Genomic DNA, 21,610 nt, shown 5'->3' on the forward strand with positions numbered 1-21,610 from the left:
AAGAGGTCACAAAGTTCTGGGTGAACAGCAAATGGTGTGGCACAAGGTCCCACTTGGAGAGAGATGTGTCATGTTATATTTTAAAATTAATTTGCACAATGGGGCATATTGCTGGCTGGGCCATTATTGACTGCACAGTCCTTGTTGCCTTTAAGAAGGTGGTGGTTACCTTCCATCATGAACTATTTCAGGCCATTTGGTATAGGCACTTCCACAATGCTGTTAGGCAACAAATTCAAGATTTTGACACATCAAGAAGGTGAGTGATTTGGAGGGGCGACTGCAGGTGGTGGTGTTCTCTTGCATATGCTGCCCCTGTCCTTCCTTTGGTAGTGGTCATGGGTTTGGAATGTGCTGCTTAAGAAGCTTTCATTGTTATTGCTTTGCATCTTGGAAATGGTACACACTACTGCTACTGAACATTGGTGGTGGAGGGAGTGAATGTTGACCATGTTAGGTGGATTGCATTATGCTGATAGTGTTGACCTTCTGAAGTGTTACTGGAGCTGCAATTATTCAACCAAGTGGAAATATTGTATGGGTCCACATGTGATGCCTTTTTGCACTATAAACTATAATAGAACTCAGACAGCTCAATTGCTGAAATACTAGGAGAGTTTTGCAACTTGGCAAAAATGAAGTGGTAAACATTTTTAGCTGTATAAGTCAACATTGCTTTTCAAAGCAGGAAGATACTTTGAGAATGAACAGCACTAGGAGTTAAGGAAAGGCTAACCTCTGTACTCGGATTGGTTGAACTGCAGTTTGCTGTAAATCTCTGGGTGCAGGGCAGTAAAACACTTCCAAATCTGGCATAGTTAAAAAAGCACACAACACCAGGTTATAGTCCAACAGGTTTATTTGGAAGACACAGAATTCTGTGAATGAAATTCTGAGTCTTACAATCTTATTCTCCACAACCACCTGATGAAGGAGCGGTGCTCCGAAAGCTAGTGCTTCCAAATAAACCTGTTGGACTATAACCTGGTGTTGTGTGATTTTTAACTTTGTCTACCCTAGACCAAACACCGGCATCTCCAAATTAAATCTGACATAGGTTAGTGATCCTTTATATTCTCTGCCATTTGTTAAAGTTAAGTGTGGTACAAAAGCCGAGATATTTTCTGTTAGTGACAAAAACTGATGAGAATTGATTTTGGCCTGAAGTGTAGTCAGATGGACAAATTGGTCACCTCAGTGGTTTAATTATATTTTGCAAATTTTATGATGCCTCGTGGAACAATGGGTCACAAATACTGGCATCTCCTCCAAATTAGATCTTGATTGTGTTCCATTGGTAATTACAATCTTGAGGTATTCCCAGCCTCTGACCTGCTCTTGTAGGCAATAGTATTTCTATGGGCAGGAACATCGACGTTTCGGGCAAAGAAGAATTCCTGATGAATGGCTTTTGCCCGAAATGTCGATTTTCCTTCTCCTTGGATGCTATCTGACCTGCTGTGTTTTTCCAGCACCACTCTGATCTAAACTTTGGTTTCTAGCATCTGCAGTCCTCACTTTTGCCTAATAGTATTTCTATGGCCCAGTTCAGTTTCTGGTCAGTGGTAAACCTCAGGATGTTGATTGTATTATATTCAATGTTAGTAATGTCACTTTATCTAAAGGGTAGATAGTTGCATACTCTCTAGCAATTATCACCCAAAGCCTGGATATTATCCAGGTATTGTTTGAGCTCCTAACCAAGTCTATAACGATGACTTCTTATCTATCATGCAGTAAGTTACATTGATGATCAGACAAGTGTCTGTTCTCATTAACTGAAAATGTGTTGCTGGAAAAGCGCAGCAGGTCAGGCAGCATCCAAGGAGCAGGAGAATCGACATTTCGGGCATGAGCCCTTCTTCAGGAATGATTCCTGAAGAAGGGCTCATGCCCGAAACGTCGATTCTCCTGCTCCTTGGATGCTGCCTGACCTGCTGCGCTTTTCCAGCAACACATTTTCAGTTCTGATCTCCAGCATCTGCAGTCCTCACTTTCTCCTCTGTTCTCATTAAGACTCACTTGTGGTTTACCTTCTGCCACTGCTAATTAGTTAGGTTCTTAGACATAGTATAGAAAGGAGGATTAATGACAGCACTTTACTCCAACCCAACACTTACCTGATAGGGGAGACACCTTGATCAAAAAGGAGGTTCTCCCAGGATGAGGCTATCCTATTGCACAAAGTACCATTGGTTGGTGCTGCAACATACAAAAGTTGAGAGGCTGGGTGAGAGTACAGAAATGGCAAAAGGCAAGTACACAGACAGATTTGAAAACAACGATGAACATTTTAAAATCATGATCTGTTTGACTGGATGCCAACGTAGGTCTGTAAGCACAGGAATGACTAGTGAATGGGATTTGGTGCAAGATAGGGCACAGCCAGCAGAGTTTTAGGGAAGATCAAATTTATAGAGCATACAATGTAAGCACGTATTGGAATACTCAATCGAGATGCAACAAATGAGATGTGAATGAGGTATCAGCAGCAGATAACCTGAGGCACGGTCAAAGTTCAGCAACATTTTAGAGATGGAAGCAGGTGACCTTTGTGATGGTACAAATATAAGAACATAACAAATAGCACCTTGGGCCTGTTCTGCCATTCAATAACATCATGGCTGAACCTTTTTGTGGATTCAGCTCAACTTACCTGCTGACTCACCATAATACTTAATTCCTTTACCACTCAAACATTTATCTACCTTTGCCTTAAAAACATTCAATGGGCAGAGAATTTCAGATTCACAACTATTGGGGTGAAGTAGTTTCTTGTCAACTCAGTCCTAAATCTTCTCCCACTTATTTTGAGACTATGCCCCTAGCTCTAGTTTCATCCACCAGTGGAAACAATTCTCTCATCTTTCATCTTATCAATTCTCTTCATAATTTTATGTGTTTCTATAAGATCCACCCTCTTCTAAATTCCAGTGAGAATATTTCCAATCTACTTAACCTCTCCCAATAAGCCAAGCCTCTCAACTCCAGAATCAACTTAGTCAACTTCCTCTGCACTCTCTCCAATGTCAGTCCATCCTTTCTCAAATATGTGGTCAAAATTGGTATCAATATGTGAACAGTCTAGTTCAGTCTTAGTTACCAGGATGCTAGATAGGAATAGAACTGGAGCAGCTACCAAAAGCAACATTGTTTCCAATGGTTAACTTTATTCATTTTGCGGGATGTGAGCATCACTGGCTGGGCTCAGCATTTACTGCCTGTCCCTACTTGCCCTTGAGAAGGTGGTGTTGATCTGGCTTCCTGAACCACTGCAGTCCACCTGCTATGGGTTGATCCACAATGCCATGAGGGAGGGAATCCCAGGAATTTGACCCAACGACAGTGAAGGAACAGTGATATATTTCAAAGTCAGGATGGTGAGCATCTTGGAAAGGACCTTGAAAATGGTGGTGTTCCCATATATCTGCGGCTCTTGTCTTTCTAGATGGAAGTAGTCATAGGTTTGGAGGGTCTGAGGATATTTGGTGAAGTTCTGCAGTACATCTTGTAGTACACACTAAGTCTCAGTAGTAGAGGGAATGGATGCTTATGGATGTAGAACCAATGAAGCAGGCCACATTGTCCTGAATGGTGTCAAGCTTCTTGAGTGTTGTTGGGGCGGCACTCATCCAGACAAGTGGCTTGTGCCTTGTAGATAGTGGACAGGTTTTCAAGAGTCAGGAGGTAAGTTACTTGCCACAGTATTCCTAGCCACTGTGTTTATGTAGTGAGTCCGGTTGAGTTTCCAGTTAACAAACACCCCAGGATGTTTACAGTGGGGATTCATCAATAGTAATACCATTGAACGTCAAGGGGCGGTGGTTAGATTGTCTCTTTTTGGTGATGATCATAGCCTGGCATTTGCGAGGCGCAAATGTTACTTGTCACTTGTCAGATATTGTCCAGATCTTGTTGCATTTGGACATGGACTGCTTCAATGTCTGAGGAGTTCCAAATGGTGCTGAACATTGTGCAATCATCAGTGAACATCCCCACTTCTGATCTTGTGTTGGAGAGAAGGTCATTGATAAAGCAGCTGAAGATGGTTGAGCCTATGATAGTACCCTGAGTAACTCCTGTAGAGATGTCCTGGAGCTGAGATGACTGACCAACAACCACAATCATTTTCCTATGTATCAGGTATGACTCTCACCACCGGAAAATTTGTTCTCGGATTTCCATTGATTCCAGTTTTGTTAGGGGTCCTTGATGCCACACAATTGAATGCAGTCTTGATGTCAAGGGCTGTCACTCTCACCTCTCCTCTGGAATTCAGCTCTTTTGACAATATTTGAACCAAGGCTGTAATGAAGTAAGGAGCTGTGTGGGCCTGGCGAAACCCAAACTGGGTGTCACTCAGCAAGTTATTGCTGAGCAAGTGCTTCTTGATTGCACTGTTGATGACACCTTCCATTGGTTTACTGATGATCGAGAGCAGATTGATGGGGCGGTAAATGGTCGGGTTGGATTTGCCCTGCTTTTTATGTACAGGACATATTTGGGCAATTTTCCACATTTTTGGGCAAATGCCTGTATTGTAATTTGACATGGAACAGCTTGGTTAGGGGAGCCACAGGTTCTGGAGCACAAATCTTCAGCACTATTGCTGGAATGTTGTCAGGGCCCATAGCTTTTGCATTATGCAGTGCCTCCAACTGTTTCTTAATATCATGTAGAGTGAGCCGAATTGGCTAAAGACTGATACCTTAATGCTGGGGACCATTGGAGGAGGCTGAGATAGATCATCTACTTGGCACTTATAGCTGAAGGTTGCTGCGAAAGCTTCAGCCTTATCTCTTGCACTGATGCACTAGGCTCTTCTATCATTGAGGATAGAGATATTTGTGGAGCCTCCTCCACCAGTGAGTTGTTTAATTACCATTTACAACTGGATGTGGCAGGACTGCAGAGCTTAGATTTGATCTGTTGATTGTGGGATCGCTTAGCTGTTTATCATTTACTGCTCATGCTGTTTGGCATGCAAGTAGTCCTTTTGGTGGATTCATCAGGTTGACACCCCCTCTTCAGGTATGCCTCATGCTGCACCTGCATGCTCTCTTGTACTGTCCATTGAATCAGGATTCCCTCGCTTGATGGTAATGGTTGAGTGGGGTATATGCTGGGCTATAAGGTTACACTGGAGTACAATTCTGCTGCTGTTGATCATCGAAAACACCTCATGGATGCCCAGTTGAATTCTTCGATCTGTTCGAAGTCTGTCCCATTTAGCACTGTGATAGTGTCACATAACACAATAGAGGGTATTCTCAATGTGGAAATGAGAATTTGTCTCCATAAGGACTGTGGTGATCACGTTAACTGATACTGTCATGGACAGATGCATTAGCAGCTGGCAGATTGGTAAGCATGAGGTCAAGTAGGTTTATTCCCCTTTGTTGGTTCCCTCACCACCTGCTGCAGACCCAGTCTGCAGCTATGCCCTTTCAGACCTGACCAGCTGTAACAATAGTGCTGCTGCCGAGCCAGTCTTGGTGGTGGACATTGATTTTCCCACCTAGAATATATTTTCTGTCCTTGCCATCCTCAGTGCTTCCTCCAAGTGTTGTTCAACATGAAGGAGTACCGATTCATCAACTGAGGGAGGACAGTATGTAATAATCAGCAGGAGGTTTCCTTGCCTGTGATTAAACTGAAGCCATGAGACTTCATGGGGTCTGGAGTCACTGTTAAGGACTCTCAGGAGAGTAGCTGAATAAAGAGACCTTGGAGTGCAGATTCACAGTTCCTTGAAAGTAGAGTTGCAGGTAGATAGGATAGTGAAGAAGGTGTTTAGTATGCCTTCCTTTATTGGTCAAAGCATTGAATATAGGAGTTGGGGAGGGGGGGGGGTTCATGTTGCGGCTGTACAGGACATTGGTTAGACCACTTTTGGAAGATTGTGTGTAATTCTGGTCTCCATCCTATAGGAAGGATGTTATGAAACTTGAAAGGGTTCAGAAAAGATTTACAAAGATGTTGCCAGGGTTGGAGGATTTGAGCTATAGGGAGAGGCTGAACAGACTGGGGCTGTTTTCCCTGGAGCGTCGGAGGCTGCAGGGTAACTTTATTGAGGTTTATAAAATCATGAGGGGCATGGATAAGGTAAATAAACAAAGTCTTTTTCCTGGGTTGGGAGTTCAGAACTAGAGGGCATAGGTTTAGGGTGAGAGGGGAAAGATGTAAAAGAGACCTAAGGGGCAACATATTCATGCAAAGGGTGGTGCATGTATGAAATGAGCTGCTAGAGGAAGTGGTGGAAGCTAGTACAATTACAACATTTAAAGGACATCTGGATGGGTATACAAATAGGAAGGGTTTGGAGGGATATGGGCCAAATGCTGGCAAATGATAATGGATTAATTGAGGATACCTGGTCAGCTTGGATGAGTTGGACCAAAGGGTCTGTTTCCATGCTGTACATCTCTATGACTCTATGACTGTACATCACTGTGCCGCCATCTCCGCTGGGTCTGTTCTGCTGGTGGGAGAGTACATATCCAGGTACAGAGTCACATGTAGGCCAGACCAGGTGAGGATGGCAGATTTCCTTCCCTCAAAGACATTAGTGAACCAGTTGGGTTTTTCCTGACAATGATTTCAAGGTTATCAGTAGATTCTTAATTCGACTATCTGCCTTGGCAAGATTCAAACCTGGTCCCCAGAATCTTACCTAGATCTTTGGGATTCCCAGTCCATTAGAATACCACATACTGGATATTCAATGAGCAATATGATAATTGTACAAGTGAAAGAGTTGAGAGTGGTCTTGAGATATGGTAATGAGTCATTAGTTTACATATTACCGAGGGCCAATGTTTAGTTGAGAAATATAGAATAGGGCAAGAATAAATCCCTGGAGACACCAGAAATAATGGTGTGAGAGTGAGAAAAGAAGCCGTTGCAAGTCATTCACTCAATAGGATTAAGTTGATAAGGATGAAGCTAGTTGATGTTAACCAGTGAAGAGAATAATGTGGGATGTGGTTATCTCCTCCCTCTTCAAGACCCCATACATACCTTCTGGGTGAAGCAGTGATTTACCTTCACCTCACTCAGCCTAGTCTACTGTATTCACTGCTCACAATATGGTCTGCTCTACACTGGGGAGACAAAACATAGATTGGGTGACCATTTTGGGGAATACTGTCTATGAAAATGACCCTGAACTTTCTGTTGCTTTCTGCTTCAACATACCAATGTGTTCGCTGGCCACCATCTCTCTTTTGGGCTTGCTGCAGTGCTCCAGTGAGGTTCAATGCAATCTGGAAGAACAGCATTTCATTTTCTGCTTGGAGACATTACTGCTTCAGGACTTGATCAAGTTTAATTATTTTAGAGCATGACTACCTCCTTCCATATCTATTATCCACCGCACACCCCAAATCCTATCATGTCATGGGTTACGTTCAGCACAGTCAACCCATTTTCACCACTTGAAGAAGCTTCTAGAACTCCGGAGGTTTACTTCCCACCAGTGCAACATCAAAAAACTCTTCGGTGGGGGATTCAAGATGGCAGAGATCTAACAGGTCTGTCTTGCTGAGCTCTGCACCACAACTCAGGCGAATTGGTGCTTTAACCACCACCCCCTTCCCCAGCTAAGATGTTTGGAGAAAATCAATAATTAAATATTGGTTGAATTGCTACATACTTTTTTTTCCAGCAAAGGAAGATGACTAGAGGCAAAAGACCAAACAAATTGCAACATGCTGGATATTCCCCTGCAGCATTGGACATGCCCGTGGCCGCTGCTTCAGCCTCCTCTGAAACCCCAACAAACTCACCTACTCAACAAGTCTTGGCTGCAGAGTTCATGAAGCTCCGGGACAAGATCGAAGTATCGATCGAAGAAAATCACACCAGACTGGAACTGATCTCAGCCATGCTACAGAAGCATGAGCAGGAGCTGAAAGGACCCAGGAAGTGAGTGGAGGAGGTCGAGCGGCAGACCATGGCGTCGAGTCCTCGGTGGGGCGGATCCAGGCACCGGAGAAGCAGGTGCGGGCCTTAGTGGAGCAGGTAGACATGGACAATAATGGTTTTGATTTTCTTTCTCTTTTTTTTAATTACAGAAAGTGTTGTTGGATTTTTTCCAGTGTTAATTGAGGTCAATGTATGGTTGGGGATGGGTGGAATACACATTTTTAATTTCTTTGTTCTGGGTCATGGCTCAAGCTAGAAGGACCAATGGAGGTGTATGTGGGTAATGTAAGTATCCCCTGTGGGCAGGGAGTAGAGTCTCCCATCAAGTGTTTTCTTGCATTTTATATTTGGTTTAGTTTGTTGGTTTTTAGTAGATGTAATTTTTGAAAGTTTCGTTAACATAGTTTTCGTGTGTGTATTTTCTAGGCTCTATGAGTTTAATTATTTATACTTGGCGCATTGTAAGTAGGGTTCTTCCTTTCGGGGGTTCAAGCATTGTTATAGAGGGATATGGCTGATTGTGTTCTTAAATGGTGCACTTGGAATATTCTCTTGCTGGTCAAGAGAAAAAAAGTACTCTCGAGTCTCAGGAAAGAAAGGGTTGATATTGCCCGATTGCAGGAAACCCATCTTGACGGTAAGGAACATCTAAAGTTACAGCAGGTTGGGTTTGATCGGGTGTTCTTTTCTTCCTTTAACACTAAGAGCAGGAGAGTGCCTATACTTGTTTGGAAGAATCTCCCATTTAAGTTATTAGGTCACATTAGATTACATTACAGTGTGGAAACAGGCCCTTCGGCCCAACAAGTCCACACCGACCCGCCGAAGCGCAACCCACCCATACCCCTACATTTACCCCTTACCTAACACTATGGGCAATTTAGCATGGCCAATTCACCTGACCTGCACATCTTTGGACCGGAGCACCCGGAGGAAACCCACGCAGACACGGTTGCCTGAGGCGGGAATTGAACCCGGGTCTCCGGCACTGTGAGGCAGCAGTGCTAAGCACTGTGCCACCGTGCCGCCCACGGTGAGTACGAGCGGTTCGAAATCCTTAAAGCCTTAATACATGGTGAAAAATATGGCATTCTCAATGTCTACTGTCCCCCGGCACATCCCCTTAAATTTCTGACTGATGCAGTCTCCAAATTAATTGCCCTTGGCACGTGGTATACTATTGTAGGGGAGATTTTAAATGCCGCATGGTCCCCCCAGTGGATAGATTTCACAAAGACCCCCCAAACATCTCTCCACAATCTCAGCACCTGGTTGACTTATGCATGGAATTGGGGCTAGTGGATGTTTGGAGATGTCTCCATTCCACAGGTAGGATCTTTACCTTTACTTCTAATCTGCACAAGTGTCATACTAGGATTGACCTTTTTGTCAGCCCCTCGGTTTTTCTGGATTCAGTGACCTCCTGTATAATTGGAAATGTTGCCATGTCTGATCATGCAGCAGTATATTTGAGGTCAAGATTAAGGGCAATGGGTTGGGTTCACGACATTGGCGAATGAATCTTTTTATTCTCAAGGACAGTATGTTTATTGAGTACTTCTCGAGTGAGTTCAAAGTGTTCCTGGCCATTAATTCGGGTACAGCTAGCAACCCATCTATACTCTGGGAGACTGCTAAGGCCTAGGCTAGGGGGATAATTATTTCTTACTCCATCAGTTGGAGACGACAGAAGGGAGAGCAGCAGTGTCTGCTCAAGGAACAGTTGAAGGCAGCCGAGATGGCATATTTTGATAGGCCATTGGTGACTAAACTACAGTGAGTCAAAGCTCTCCGCGTTACTTTGAATTCCATGCTCACTCAGACAGCAAGGAGAGAACTCTCTTTAGTGAAACAAAAGCTGTTTCAGCATGGTGATAAGCCGGGTAAATACCTGGCATATCTGGGCAGGAGAAAGAATGCCCCCCAACTGTTACATTAATCAGAGAAGGCACTGGGATTCCTACTTGTGACTCTAAAAAGATTTTACTCCAAACTATACCAGTCAGAACGCTATAAGGATAGGTTGGCTAAGATGGAGTCATTTTTTAAGAACCTGGACCTTCCAGGTGTGAACTCTGAACAGGCGTCTTTTCTTAATGACGCTTTGACAGTGCAAGAGGTACAGGAGACAGTGAGACAGCTCTAAAGTGGAAAGGCACGCAGCCCTGATGGTCTCCCTAGTGAATTCTACAAAGAATTTATAAATATATTGTCAAGGCTGGTGCTGGACATGTACAACTATTTGTAGTCATGACTGCCTCCCGCCATCCCTGAGAGAGCCTAATATCTCTCTCATCTTCAAAAAAGGGAAGATCCCGGAGGACTGTGCTTCTATAGATCCATCTCACTGCTAAATTCAGTCTTCAAACTTTTGTCTAAGACTCTTGGATTAAGATTAGAGACAGTGTTGCCCTCTATTGTTAAGGAGGACCAGATGGGTTTTATAAAGGGCCACAAATCCTCCAACAATATTAAAAGATTACTGAATATGGTCCAAGTGTGTCAGCAGTGATTGGTTCAGGGATTAGTGATGTCTTTAGACGCTGAGAAGGCATTCGATTGGGCGGAGTGGCCTTATCTTTTTTGCACCCTGGAACAGTTTGGTCTAGGTGAGATCTTTGTCAGATGGATGGAGTTTCTGTGTAGTGATCCTCTGGTTCAGTTCTCAGCAATGGTGTAAGAACCAATAATTTCAGTATCCATAGGGGCAGTCGGCAAGGTTGTTCCAGGTGCCCTGGTTGTTCCCTCTCACCTCTACTGTTTATGTTGGTGATTGAGCATCTAGCAGAGACTATCCATAGAGACCCTAACATAGCTGCCCCGAAGGTGGGATCAAGGGCACATAAGATCACATTAAATGTGGATGATGTTCTCCTCTTATTAAACCCGGCAGTTTCTGTACCCCATTTAATACAATGTATTAATTTATTTGGCTCTTTTTCGGGATATAAAATCAAGTTTGCAAAGTCAGAAGCTATGCTCACAGGGGTCTTAGCAAAATACCTGACATCGAAGGTGAATCAGGATTTCCTTTTAAATGGTTGCAGGGGGATTTTCTTTACTTTGGTATTTTTGTTACTCCTACCTTTGATCAGTTATTTAAGGCTCATTTTGTTCACTTGCTTGACAACATTAAACAAGATCTTCAAAGATGAGAGAATAGTTAGTAGAGAGTTGTAGTATTGTAATTTGTGTTTTTTTTATTATACTGATATTTGTTATTGATTGTATTTTTCAATAATTTTATATGTTCGTAAAAAAAAAGAAAATTTACAGCCCAGGAATAGGCCCATCGACCCTCCAAGCCTGAGCCAATCCAAATGTACTGTTCTAAACCTGTCGGTCAATTCCTAAGCATCTGTATCCCTCTGCTCCCCACCTACTCATGCATCTGTCCAGACGCATTTTAATGACTCTACCGTGCCTGCCTCTATCACCTCTGCTGGCAACGTGTTCCAAAAGCCCACCACCCTCTGTGTGAAGTACTTTCCATCTCTCACCTTGAAAGCATGACCTCTCGTTATTGAATCCTTCACCCTGGGAAAAAGCTTGTCGCTATCCACCCTGTCTATACCCTTCATGATTAGAAGTTAAAAAAAAATTGCTAATAAATATATTTACAAAAAAAAATGGGAGGACCCCCCTTTCAATATCCTGGCTAGGTTGAAAAGCCCTTATTAAAATGAATATCTTTCCTCATTTGCTATATCCCATGTGAATGTTCCCTCTGACGTTTCTCAGCCAAACATTGCGGAGACTTACTGGCTCGTTTAGTACTTTTATTTGGCATGACAGACGGACCCTCATTAATCTCACCAAATTGCAACTCTTAATATCCGGGAATAGGCTTCCTGGATATTAAGAGATACCAACTAAGCTCCCTTCTGTTTTTGAGATTGACTGAGTTTGTGAGGACCCGACGTCAATATGATTAGATATTGAGGCCTCCCAGGCAAGATGCCCTCTTACTAGTCTGCTGTTTATGGATAAGATGAGGACAGTTACAGAATACTTTCAGAATCCAATTATTATTAATACTGTCAAAGCTTGGAGGGCAATGTGACAGAGTGAGGGCAATTTACCCAAGACCTCTTTTCTCACCCCTATAGTTTGTATGCTGTGATTCCAGCCAGGGATAATGGACCTTATATTTAAACTTTGGGCAACTAGGGGAGTCTCTTGACTGGGGGACTTTGTTTGAGGGTGAGATCATGATGTCCTTTGACCAAAGGAGCTGCGAGTATGGATTGTCTGGCAGAGACCTTTATTGCTTTTTCCAGGTTAGGGACTTTACTCAAAAAAGAATTACGCTTTTGACCAAACCCCACAGATTCAATAGAGAAAAGAGTGCTTCATGCCTAGAGCATTTTCTCGGTTAGTACAGTCTACCGCCTACTGGAAGGTAGTTTCTTGGATGATATTAAGCGACTATGATCTTGATCAGATGGGCCAATGGGCTGAGGAGTGGTAGATGGAGTTTTGGGAAAGCAAATCTTAGCAGGGCTTTTACACTTGATGGTAAGGTCCTAGGCAGTGTGGCTGAACAAAGAGAGCTTGGAGTGCAGGTTCATAGCTCCTTGAAAGTGGAGTCACAGGTAGATAGGATTATGAAGAAGGTGTTTGGTATGTTTTCCTTTATTCGTCAGAGTATTGAGTACAGGAGTTGGGAGGTCATGTTGCGACTGTGCAGGATATTGGTTCGGCCACTGTTGGAACTTTGCATGTAATTCTGGTCTCTTTCCTATTGGAAAGATGTTGTGAAACTTGAAAGGGTTCAGAAGAGATTTACAAAGATGTTGCCAGGGTTGGAGGATTTGAGCTATAGGAAGAATCTGCTTTCCCTGGAGAATCAGAGGCTGATGGGTGACCTTATAGAGATTTACAAAATTATGAGGGGCATGGATAGGATAAATAGACAAAGACTTTTCCATGGGGTGGGGGAGTCCAGAACTAGAGGGCATAAGTTTAGGGTGAGAGGGAAAAGATATAAGAGACTAAGGGGCAACTTTTTCACTCAAAGGGTGGTATTTGTATGGAATGATCTGCCAGAGGAAGTGGAGGCTGGTATAATTGCAACATTTAAAAGGCATCTGGATGGGTATATGAATAAAAAGGGTTTGGAGGGCTATGGGCCAGGTGCTGGTAGGTGGGACTAGATTGGGTTGGGATATCTGAGCGGCCTGGACGGGCTTGACCGAAGGGTCTGTTGCTGTGGTGTACATCTCTATGACTCAATGTGAGGTCTGGGAGAAAGACTGGGAGTTAAGATCTCCTCCAAGACATGGGAAGACATTTACGAGAATGCAAGAAAAATCTTGATCTATAACAGGACACACGCCATGGGGTTGAAGGTTCTTCATAGGTTCATTTGGGCTCTAGATCATCTTGCGAAATTTAAAAAGGGAGAATCTCCAATGTGTCCCAAGTGTAAACTAAGAATAGGTACCCTCACTGTTTGTGAGGTCATGCCACATTATGGCAGGAGAAATAGAAAGGGTCTTGGAGACTGAAGTTGAGGCAGACCTGGTCTCTCTTCTGTACGTGGGAAAAAGCTTTTTAAAATTCTCACTTCTTGTGCGAGGAAGAACATTCTGATGAGCTGGGTGTCTGAGAACTTCCTCAGTCTGTTGGGGTGGCGTAAGTTAATGATGGAACACATTCCTTTGGACTTTCTTACAAATATGGAGCACCCTAAAAAAAAAGAACGTGTGTTTATTAAACACGGCAGCCCTTTTTGAATTACCTGGAAGTAGATTTGTCTGCCATTTTAATTAGGGCCTTCGTTTAGCCATGATGGTTAGTGAACCTGATGCCCTGAGAGGAAGAATTTCGAATAAAGGTGTGTGTAATAATTAATGCTCTCGATGGTTTGGAGTTTCGGTTTTGTTTAGGTGAGCAGCAGTGACCACATCTGCAGCAAGTGTTGGTTGCAGGAAGAACTCCAGATCAGAATTGATGATCTGGAATCTGAGCTTCAAACACTACGGCATATTGAGGGGCGGGGGGTAGTTACCTGAATGCTTTGTTTCTGGAGCCAGTCACACCCAGTAGATTAAGTAATTCAAATTCAGTTAGACATCAGGAACAACAGGGTGTGACTGTAAGTGAGGCAGGTAGGGGGATTCTGAGTTCAGGAGTGGAGGAACCTCAGCCATTGACCTTGTCCAACAGGTATGAGATGTTAGCTCCCTGTATGGATGAGGAAAAGGGCTACAGAGAGGATGAGCGAGATGGCCTTGGCACCATGGTGCAGAAGACCATTCAGGAGGAGGGATCAAAAAGACAAGTAGTTGTTATAGGGGATTCTTTAATTTGGGGGACAGATAGTATCCATTGTGAAAGGTAAAAACAATGACTGCAGATGCTGGAAACCAGATTCTGGATTAGTGGTGCTGGGCAGGCACAGCAGTACAGGCAGCAGCCGAGGAGCAGTAAAATTGACGCTTCAGGCAAAAGCCCTTCATCAGGAATACAGGCAGAGAGCCTGAAGGTTGGAGAGATAAATGAGAGGAGGGTGGGGGTGGGGAGAAAGTAGCATAGAGTACAATAGGTGAGTGGGGGAGGGAATGAAGTTGATAGGTGGAAAGGAAGATAGGACAAGTCATGGGAACAGTACTGAGCTGGAAGTTTGGAACTGGGGTGAGGTGGGGGAAGGGGAAATGAGGAAACTGTTGAAGTTCACATTGATGCCGTGGGGTTGAAGTGTTCTGAGGCGGAAGATGATTATCAAGCACTAGGAAGGACATTGAAGAACAGGTCCTTAAGGGTCATAATATCTGGATTACTGCCCGAGCCACACGCTAACTGGCATAGGGATAAGAAAATTAGGGAAGTAAACACATGGCTAAGAGATTGGTGTGGGAAAGAGTGAATTCATTTCACAGGACATTGGCATCAGTTTTGGAACTGGGGTGATCTGTACCGATGGGACGGTCTCCACCTGAACCAATCTGGAACCAGTGTTCTGGCGAAAAGGATAAATAGCGTGGTCACTAGGACTTTAAACTTGCGAGTTGGGTGGGGGAGAAAGGGAAAGGGAAAGCAACAGAGAGTTTAGAGTTAAGTAGAATGATAAGCAGCATTCAAGTAGAATGTGTGCAGGGTTTAAGTTCAAGGCAGACTGGGAATGAAGCAAAAAGGAATGATAACTTAGGACATACTACTAGAGGTGATGGAAATCATGAGGATAAGAAAATTAGATTAGATTACTTACAGTGTGGAAACAGGCCCTTCGGCCCAACAAGTCCACTCCAACCCGCCAAAGCGCAACCCACCCATTCCCCTACATTTATCCCTTTTACCTAACACTAGGGCAATTTAGCACGGCCAATTCACCTAACCTGCACATCTTTGGATTGTTGGAGGAAACCGGAGCACCCGGAGGAAACCCACGCAGACACGGGGAGAATGTGCAAACTCCACACAGTCGCCTGAGTCAGGAATTGAACCCGGGTCTCTGGCGCTGTGAGGCAGCAGTACTAACCACTGTGCCACCGTGCTGCCCACAGTGCTTTACTTGAATTAAGGTGCATTAAGGTGCTTTACTTGAATGCTCATAGTATTCATAACAATGTAGATGAATTAACAGCACAAATCATCGTGAATGATTATGATGTGGTAGGCATCACAGACGTGGTTGCAGGGGGTTCAGGACTAGCAGTTAAATATCCAAGGATTTACAACTTATCAAAAAACAGGGAGGTGGGCAGAGTTGCCTTGTTAGTTAAGAATTAAATTAAATCTATGGCATTGAATGACATAGGATCAGATGATATGAAGTCTATGTGGGTGGAGTTGAGGAATGACAAAGGCAAAAAAAACAATAATGGGAGTTATGTACAGACCTCCCAAGCATGGAATGCTTACAGGATGGCTTTTTGGAACAGCTTGTAATGGAGCCCAAAAGGGAGCAGGTTATTCTGGACCTATTGCTTTGTAATGATCCAGACTTTAAGTTATTTTATAAAGGGAACACTTAGGAGGCAGCAATCATAATATGGTAGAGTTCAGTCTGTAGTTGAAAAGAGAGAAGGCAAAATTGGATGTAATGGTGGTACAGTTAAATAAATGTAATTACAGGGGCATGAGAGAGGAACTGATGAAAATCGACTGGAAGAAAAGCCTAGTGGAGAAGACAGTAGAGCAACAATGGCAGGAGTTTCTGGGTGTAATTGAGGACACAGTACAGAGGTTCATCCCAGAGAAAAGAAGATTTAACAGGGGGTGGGGGTGGTTAGACAGCCAAGGCTGACAAAGGAAGTCAGGAAATCATAGAAAAAAAGAGAAAGCCTATAAAGTGGCCAAGAGCACTGGGAAATCAGAAGATTGGGAAGACTACAAAAACAAACAGAGGATAACAAAGAGAGAAATATGGAAGGACAGGATCAATTATGAAGGTAAGATAGTCAGTAATATTAGAAATGATAGTAAAAGTTTCTTTCAATACATAAGAAACAAACGAGAGGCAAAAGTAGAAATTGGGCCACTCCAAATTGATGCAGGAAGGCGAGTGTTGTGAGATAAGGAAATAGTTGAAGAACGTAATAAATACTTTGTCAGTCTTCACATCAGTAATATCCCAGCAATTAAGGACAGTCAAGGGGCAGAGCTGAATATAGTGGACATTACAAAAGAGAAAGTGCTCGAAAACCTAAAAAGTCTAAAAATTGAAAAATCTCCTAGTGCAGATGTGCTACATCCTAGAGTTCCAAGGGAGGTGGCCGAAGAAATACAGACTTTTTTGTAATCTTTCAAAAAAGTCAGGGAAAGTCCAGATGATTGGAATATCACTGTTGTAACCCTCTTGTTCAAGAAAGGATCAAGACAAAAGATGGAAAATTACAGACTGATTAGCCTAACCTCAGTTGTAGATAAAATTCTAGAATCCATCATTAAAGATGAGATTTCTAAGTTCTTGGAAGTGTAGGGTCCAATTACAAAAAGTCAGCATGGATTTTGAAAGGGGAGGTCATGTCTGACAAACTTGTAAGAATTCTTTGAAGATGTAACAAATAGGTTCGACGAGGGAAACCCAGTGGATGTTATCTACCTAGACTTCCAAAAGACCTTTGAAAGGTGCCTCACGGGAGGCTACGGAGTAAGGTGAGGGCCAATGGTGTTCAAGGTGAGCTACTGGCATGGATTCAAGATTGGCTGTCTGACAGAAGGCAGAGAGTTGGGATAAAAGATTCTTTTTCGGAATGGCAGCTGGTGACAAGTGGTGGCCCGCAGGGTTCAATGTTGGGGCCACAGCTGTTCACTTGATATATTAATGAAGGGACTAGGGGCATTCTGGCAAAGTTCACCGATGATATGAAGTTAGGTGGACAGGCAGTTCTGTGGAGGTGGGGAGGTTGCAGAAAAACTTAAGACAGTTTAGGAGAGTGGTCCAAGAAATGGCTGATGAAATTCAATGTGAGCAAATGTGAGGTCTTGCACTTTGGGGAAAAAAAAATACAGGCATGGACTATTTTCTAAACGGAGAGAAAATTCATAAAACCAAAGTACAAAGTGATCTGGGAGTACTAGTCCAGGATTCTCTAAAGGTTGACTTGCAGGTTGAGTCCGTGGTTAAGAAAGCAAATGTAATGTTGTCATTTATCTCAAGAGGGTTGGAATGTAAAAGCAGCGATGTGCTACTGAGACTTTATAAAGCTCTGGTTAGGTCCCATTTAGAACACTGTATCCAGCTTTGGGCCCCACACTTCAGGAAGGACATACTTGCACTGGAACATGTCCAGCAGAGATTCACACGGATGATCCCTGGAATGGTAGGCTAACATACAATGAATGGCTGAGGATCCTGGGATTGTATTCATTAAGAGTTTAGAAGATTGAGGGGAGATCTAATAGAAGCTTACAAGATAATGCATGGCTTAGAAAGAGTGGATGCTGGGAATTTGCTTCTGTCAGGCAGGGATACTAGGACTCATGGGCACAGCCCTAGAATTAGAGGGGGTCAATTTAGAATGGAAATGAGGAGACATTTCTTAAGCCAAAGAGTGGTGAGCCTGCGGAATTCACTGCCACGGAGCGCAGTGGAGGCCAGGACGTTAAATGTCTTCAAGGCAGAGATTGATAAATTCTTAATCTCACAAGGAATTAAGGGCTACTGGGAGAGTGCAGGTAAGTGGCATTGAAATACCCATCAACCATGATTGATTGGCAGAGCGGACACGATGGGCCAAATGGCCTTACTTCCACTCCTATTTCTTATGGTCTTATTTATTTATTGATCTGTAGGAGTATGGTTTGGATTCACTCTGTAGAGTAGGGGAGTAGCTAGTTTATTATTGCTGTTATAATTTTATAGTTATATTTGTAATTTTATAATTTCATAAGAAAAATTTCTCAATAAAAATATTTTTATAAATCCTTTGATAATTGTTGGGGTGGAATGACTAAATGAACCATTTTTAGATTACTTTACAGTGTGGAAACAGGCCCTTCGGCCCAACAAGTCCACACCGACCCGCTGAAGCGCAAACCACCCATACCCCTACATTTATCCCTTACCTAACACTACGGACAATTTAGCATGGCCAATTCACCTGACCTGCACATCTTTGGAGTGTGGGAGGAAACCGGAGCACCTGGAGGAAACCCACGCAGACACAGGGAGAATGTGCAAACTCCACACAGTCAGTCGCCTGAGGTGGGAATTGAACTCGGATCTCTAGCGCTGTGAAGCAGCAGTGCTAACCACTGTGCCACCATGCCGCCCACCTATCTACTCACTCCTCCACATTCTCTCCTCCTTCCTTCCCCCCACACAAATCAGCATAAATACCATCCTTTCCCATCTGCAATCAGTTCGGCAGAATGCTCACTCGACCCAAAATATTAACTCTGCCTTCTCGCCACAGATGCTACCAGGCTGGTTGGGTTTTCTCCTGCAATTTCTGTTTTTGCATGTTACAGAAAGAACCAAGTTTGGGTACGGAAAGGGGATGCGAATGGAAATTAATACAGTATAGGAAGATATCAGAGTTTCCTGTGACTGAATACAATGTGAGAAACAGAAAGTAAAATGAGATATCAAAACTTAAGGGATGACTGTGGATATGAGTTTGGGAGTTTACATGGAGGAAGATTGAGTGAGATAACTAGGCAGTTGAACATCCAGTTTCAGTGCATGTTAAATACAGCAGCTCAGATTGATAATTCTGTTTTAAAAATAACATCTCCCACTCTATTAGGTTATCTGTAAATAAAAATATCAACCTCTGTTTATTGTTCCACTAATTACAGCTTTTATTGCATTACCCTTTTTCTGGAATTTTCCTTTACTGGATTTTGCTCCTAAATGGCTTGACTGCAATTTTGAGATCTCTCCTCACCTCCCCCCACCACTGGGGAAAAAAAAACTTTCCTTCTGCATAAACCCAAAGCTCCCTAAGTCCCTGGGCATAATCTGAAAGCATGATCTTTGCATTATGAACAGCAAACAGCAAACCCAGTGCCTACGTTTTTGTTGAATACTATGAAGCTAATCTTGACAGCAATCTTTGTGGAGAAAGTGAGGACTGCAGATGCTGGAGATGAATCAAAGTGTGGTGCTGGAAAAGCACAACCGGTCAGGCAGCATCGAAGCAGCTAGATGTTGAAGAGCTAATGAAGAGCTAATGCTTGAAACATTAATTCCTGATGAAGAGATTATGCTCAAAACGTTGACTCTCCTGCACCTCGGATGCTACCTGACCAGTTGTGCTTTTCCAGCACCACACATTTTGACAATAATGTTTGTGTCCAACATTTCCTTCTCACTACTGAATTTGTGTGAACTCTGCCAGTGAATCAGCTGTAACTAGTGTTCCACCTTTGAAGAATGTCTGCTCACATATGAGGATAGCTAGTCACCTGTGAACTTATATTGATGATTAATGACAGCAGGCTAGAACATTCATGGATTTAAAACGAAAAGGGGCCAATAAGGACAAACTGCAATCATATCATGTGAAATAACTCTAAATCATAATTACAATTGGCATCACCACAGCCAGTGAGATCCACCTTCTTGGAAGTGATAGCTGAAGGAATAAACAGACGATGCACCTTTCTGGAAAGGCAAGATTGACATCGAGGGTTAACCCTCACATCGAGGGTTAATTTCATGATTCAGAATAGGATCTTGGATTCACACCAGAACATCAACTATAAATGAAAAGGTCTCATGACCGTACATTGCCAGTTCAACCATAATCAATGCCAGAATCATTAATGCTTATGCTCAGACCGTCGACTCAGAAGAAAATAAGGAAATGTTCTATTCTGAACTTCACATCCTCACGGTCATCCTAAAGTATCTGGTGTACTTCAATGCCATAGTTGCCTATGATTTTAATGTCTCAAAAGGAACCATTTAAAAAAAACTTGCTGTTGGAAAATCATCTGACAAAGTTTGCTAGTGATCCATATGGGGCACTATTGCTGGTTGGACAGATCATTGACTTGGTTGATGTGAATGAATCTCCACCTAGCATGAAGTTATAAGAACAGAAAAGAACTCATAAGAAGTCCAAGAAGACAATGATTAACATCTCAACTCAAAAGCAGCCTGACCAAAGACAGCAATTTCAAAAGCAGCTCAGAAACAAACCTGGAAGATCTTTACACTCCCAACTCAATTTTAGAACAGTGGGATGCAATAAAGCCAGCTGTAATAGGCACCTGTGTCCAAAACGCTGGGTTGAAGCTTCACTGACACAAGGACTGGCTTGACAAAAACAAATCAAATACATGACCACCTTGAACAAAAATGAGCAACCTTCATTGCTAGTAAAAAGCCCAAGGTCACAATTTGAGAAGGTAACATTCCAACAGCTCAAGGCTAATACCCAAAGACAAGCCCAGAATGTAAAAGACAATTGGTGGGAAGTGAGAAACCCTAAGAAATCTGAAGGTATGCTGACAATCACAACATGCAAAGCTTTTCTATAGCAACGAGAGCTCTCTTAAAAACTAGGGCAGCACAGTGGCTCAAATGGTTTGCAATGCTGCCTCGCAGCTCCAGGGACCCAGGTTCGATTCCAGCCTCAGGCGACTGCATGAAATTTGCACATTCTCCCAGTGTCTGGGTGGGTTTCCTCCAGGTGCTCTGGTTTCCACCCCAAGATGTGCAGGTCAGGTAAACTGGCCATGCTAAATAACCCATAATGATGGGTGTATGAGTAGGGAAATGGGTCTGGGTGGGTTACTCTTCGGAGGGTCGGTGTGGACTTGTTGGGCTGAAAGGCATGTTTCCACACTGTAGGGAATCTAATTTAATCAAGTACAAATGCACAGAACCCCCTTCACTTGCAAGATTTGTACCTCTCCTTAAGGGTGACTATGTCCCAATCCTCAATGTTGAAAACAATAGCTTAAGAATAGTAGACAATAGTCTCACACTATCCCCCAATTCTGTATGGGTGAGAACATGGATCGACCACTATCAATGGGAGTTGCAACAAGAAATTAGTGAACAAGAAAAAAACAAAGCTTGCAGGCAGATGGCCGCGGTGGCCTTTGTTCACATCAAGATTCCATGCAGTCAGCCTTCAGACTTAGGAAAAGACACCCCCCCCCCCCCCCCAATGCATTGCAATTTCAGAAATATAACAATTATCAAGGAAGATAAATCACATTGGTGGAATCTACCAAGGCTGTCTGTTGCTCTTGGCAGGAAAATCCCAACACGTGTCTG

The 21,610-nt window shown here is 43.2% G+C and overlaps 1 protein-coding gene and 1 pseudogene across 1 annotated transcript in view; one reads left to right on the forward strand and one right to left on the reverse strand.

Moving 5' to 3' along the window:
• Positions 1–2,112: 2,112 nt before the first annotated feature.
• LOC122550385 lies at positions 2,113–2,240 on the forward strand (annotated as a pseudogene).
• A 10,905-nt stretch (positions 2,241–13,145) lies between these two features.
• The window catches only part of dazl (deleted in azoospermia-like), a 178,582-nt gene continuing 170,117 nt past the window's right edge, over positions 13,146–21,610 (reverse strand). Inside the window, exon 10 of the mRNA XM_043690185.1 lies at positions 13,146–13,617. Within this exon, the coding sequence (XP_043546120.1) occupies positions 13,600–13,617 (18 nt within the window). The 3' untranslated portion in view covers positions 13,146–13,599. The remainder of the gene's footprint in view (positions 13,618–21,610) is intronic.

The sequence above is a fragment of the Chiloscyllium plagiosum genome, chromosome 5, assembly GCF_004010195.1.
Source record: "Chiloscyllium plagiosum isolate BGI_BamShark_2017 chromosome 5, ASM401019v2, whole genome shotgun sequence".
In the NCBI taxonomy this organism is placed as follows: Eukaryota; Metazoa; Chordata; class Chondrichthyes; order Orectolobiformes; family Hemiscylliidae; genus Chiloscyllium; species Chiloscyllium plagiosum.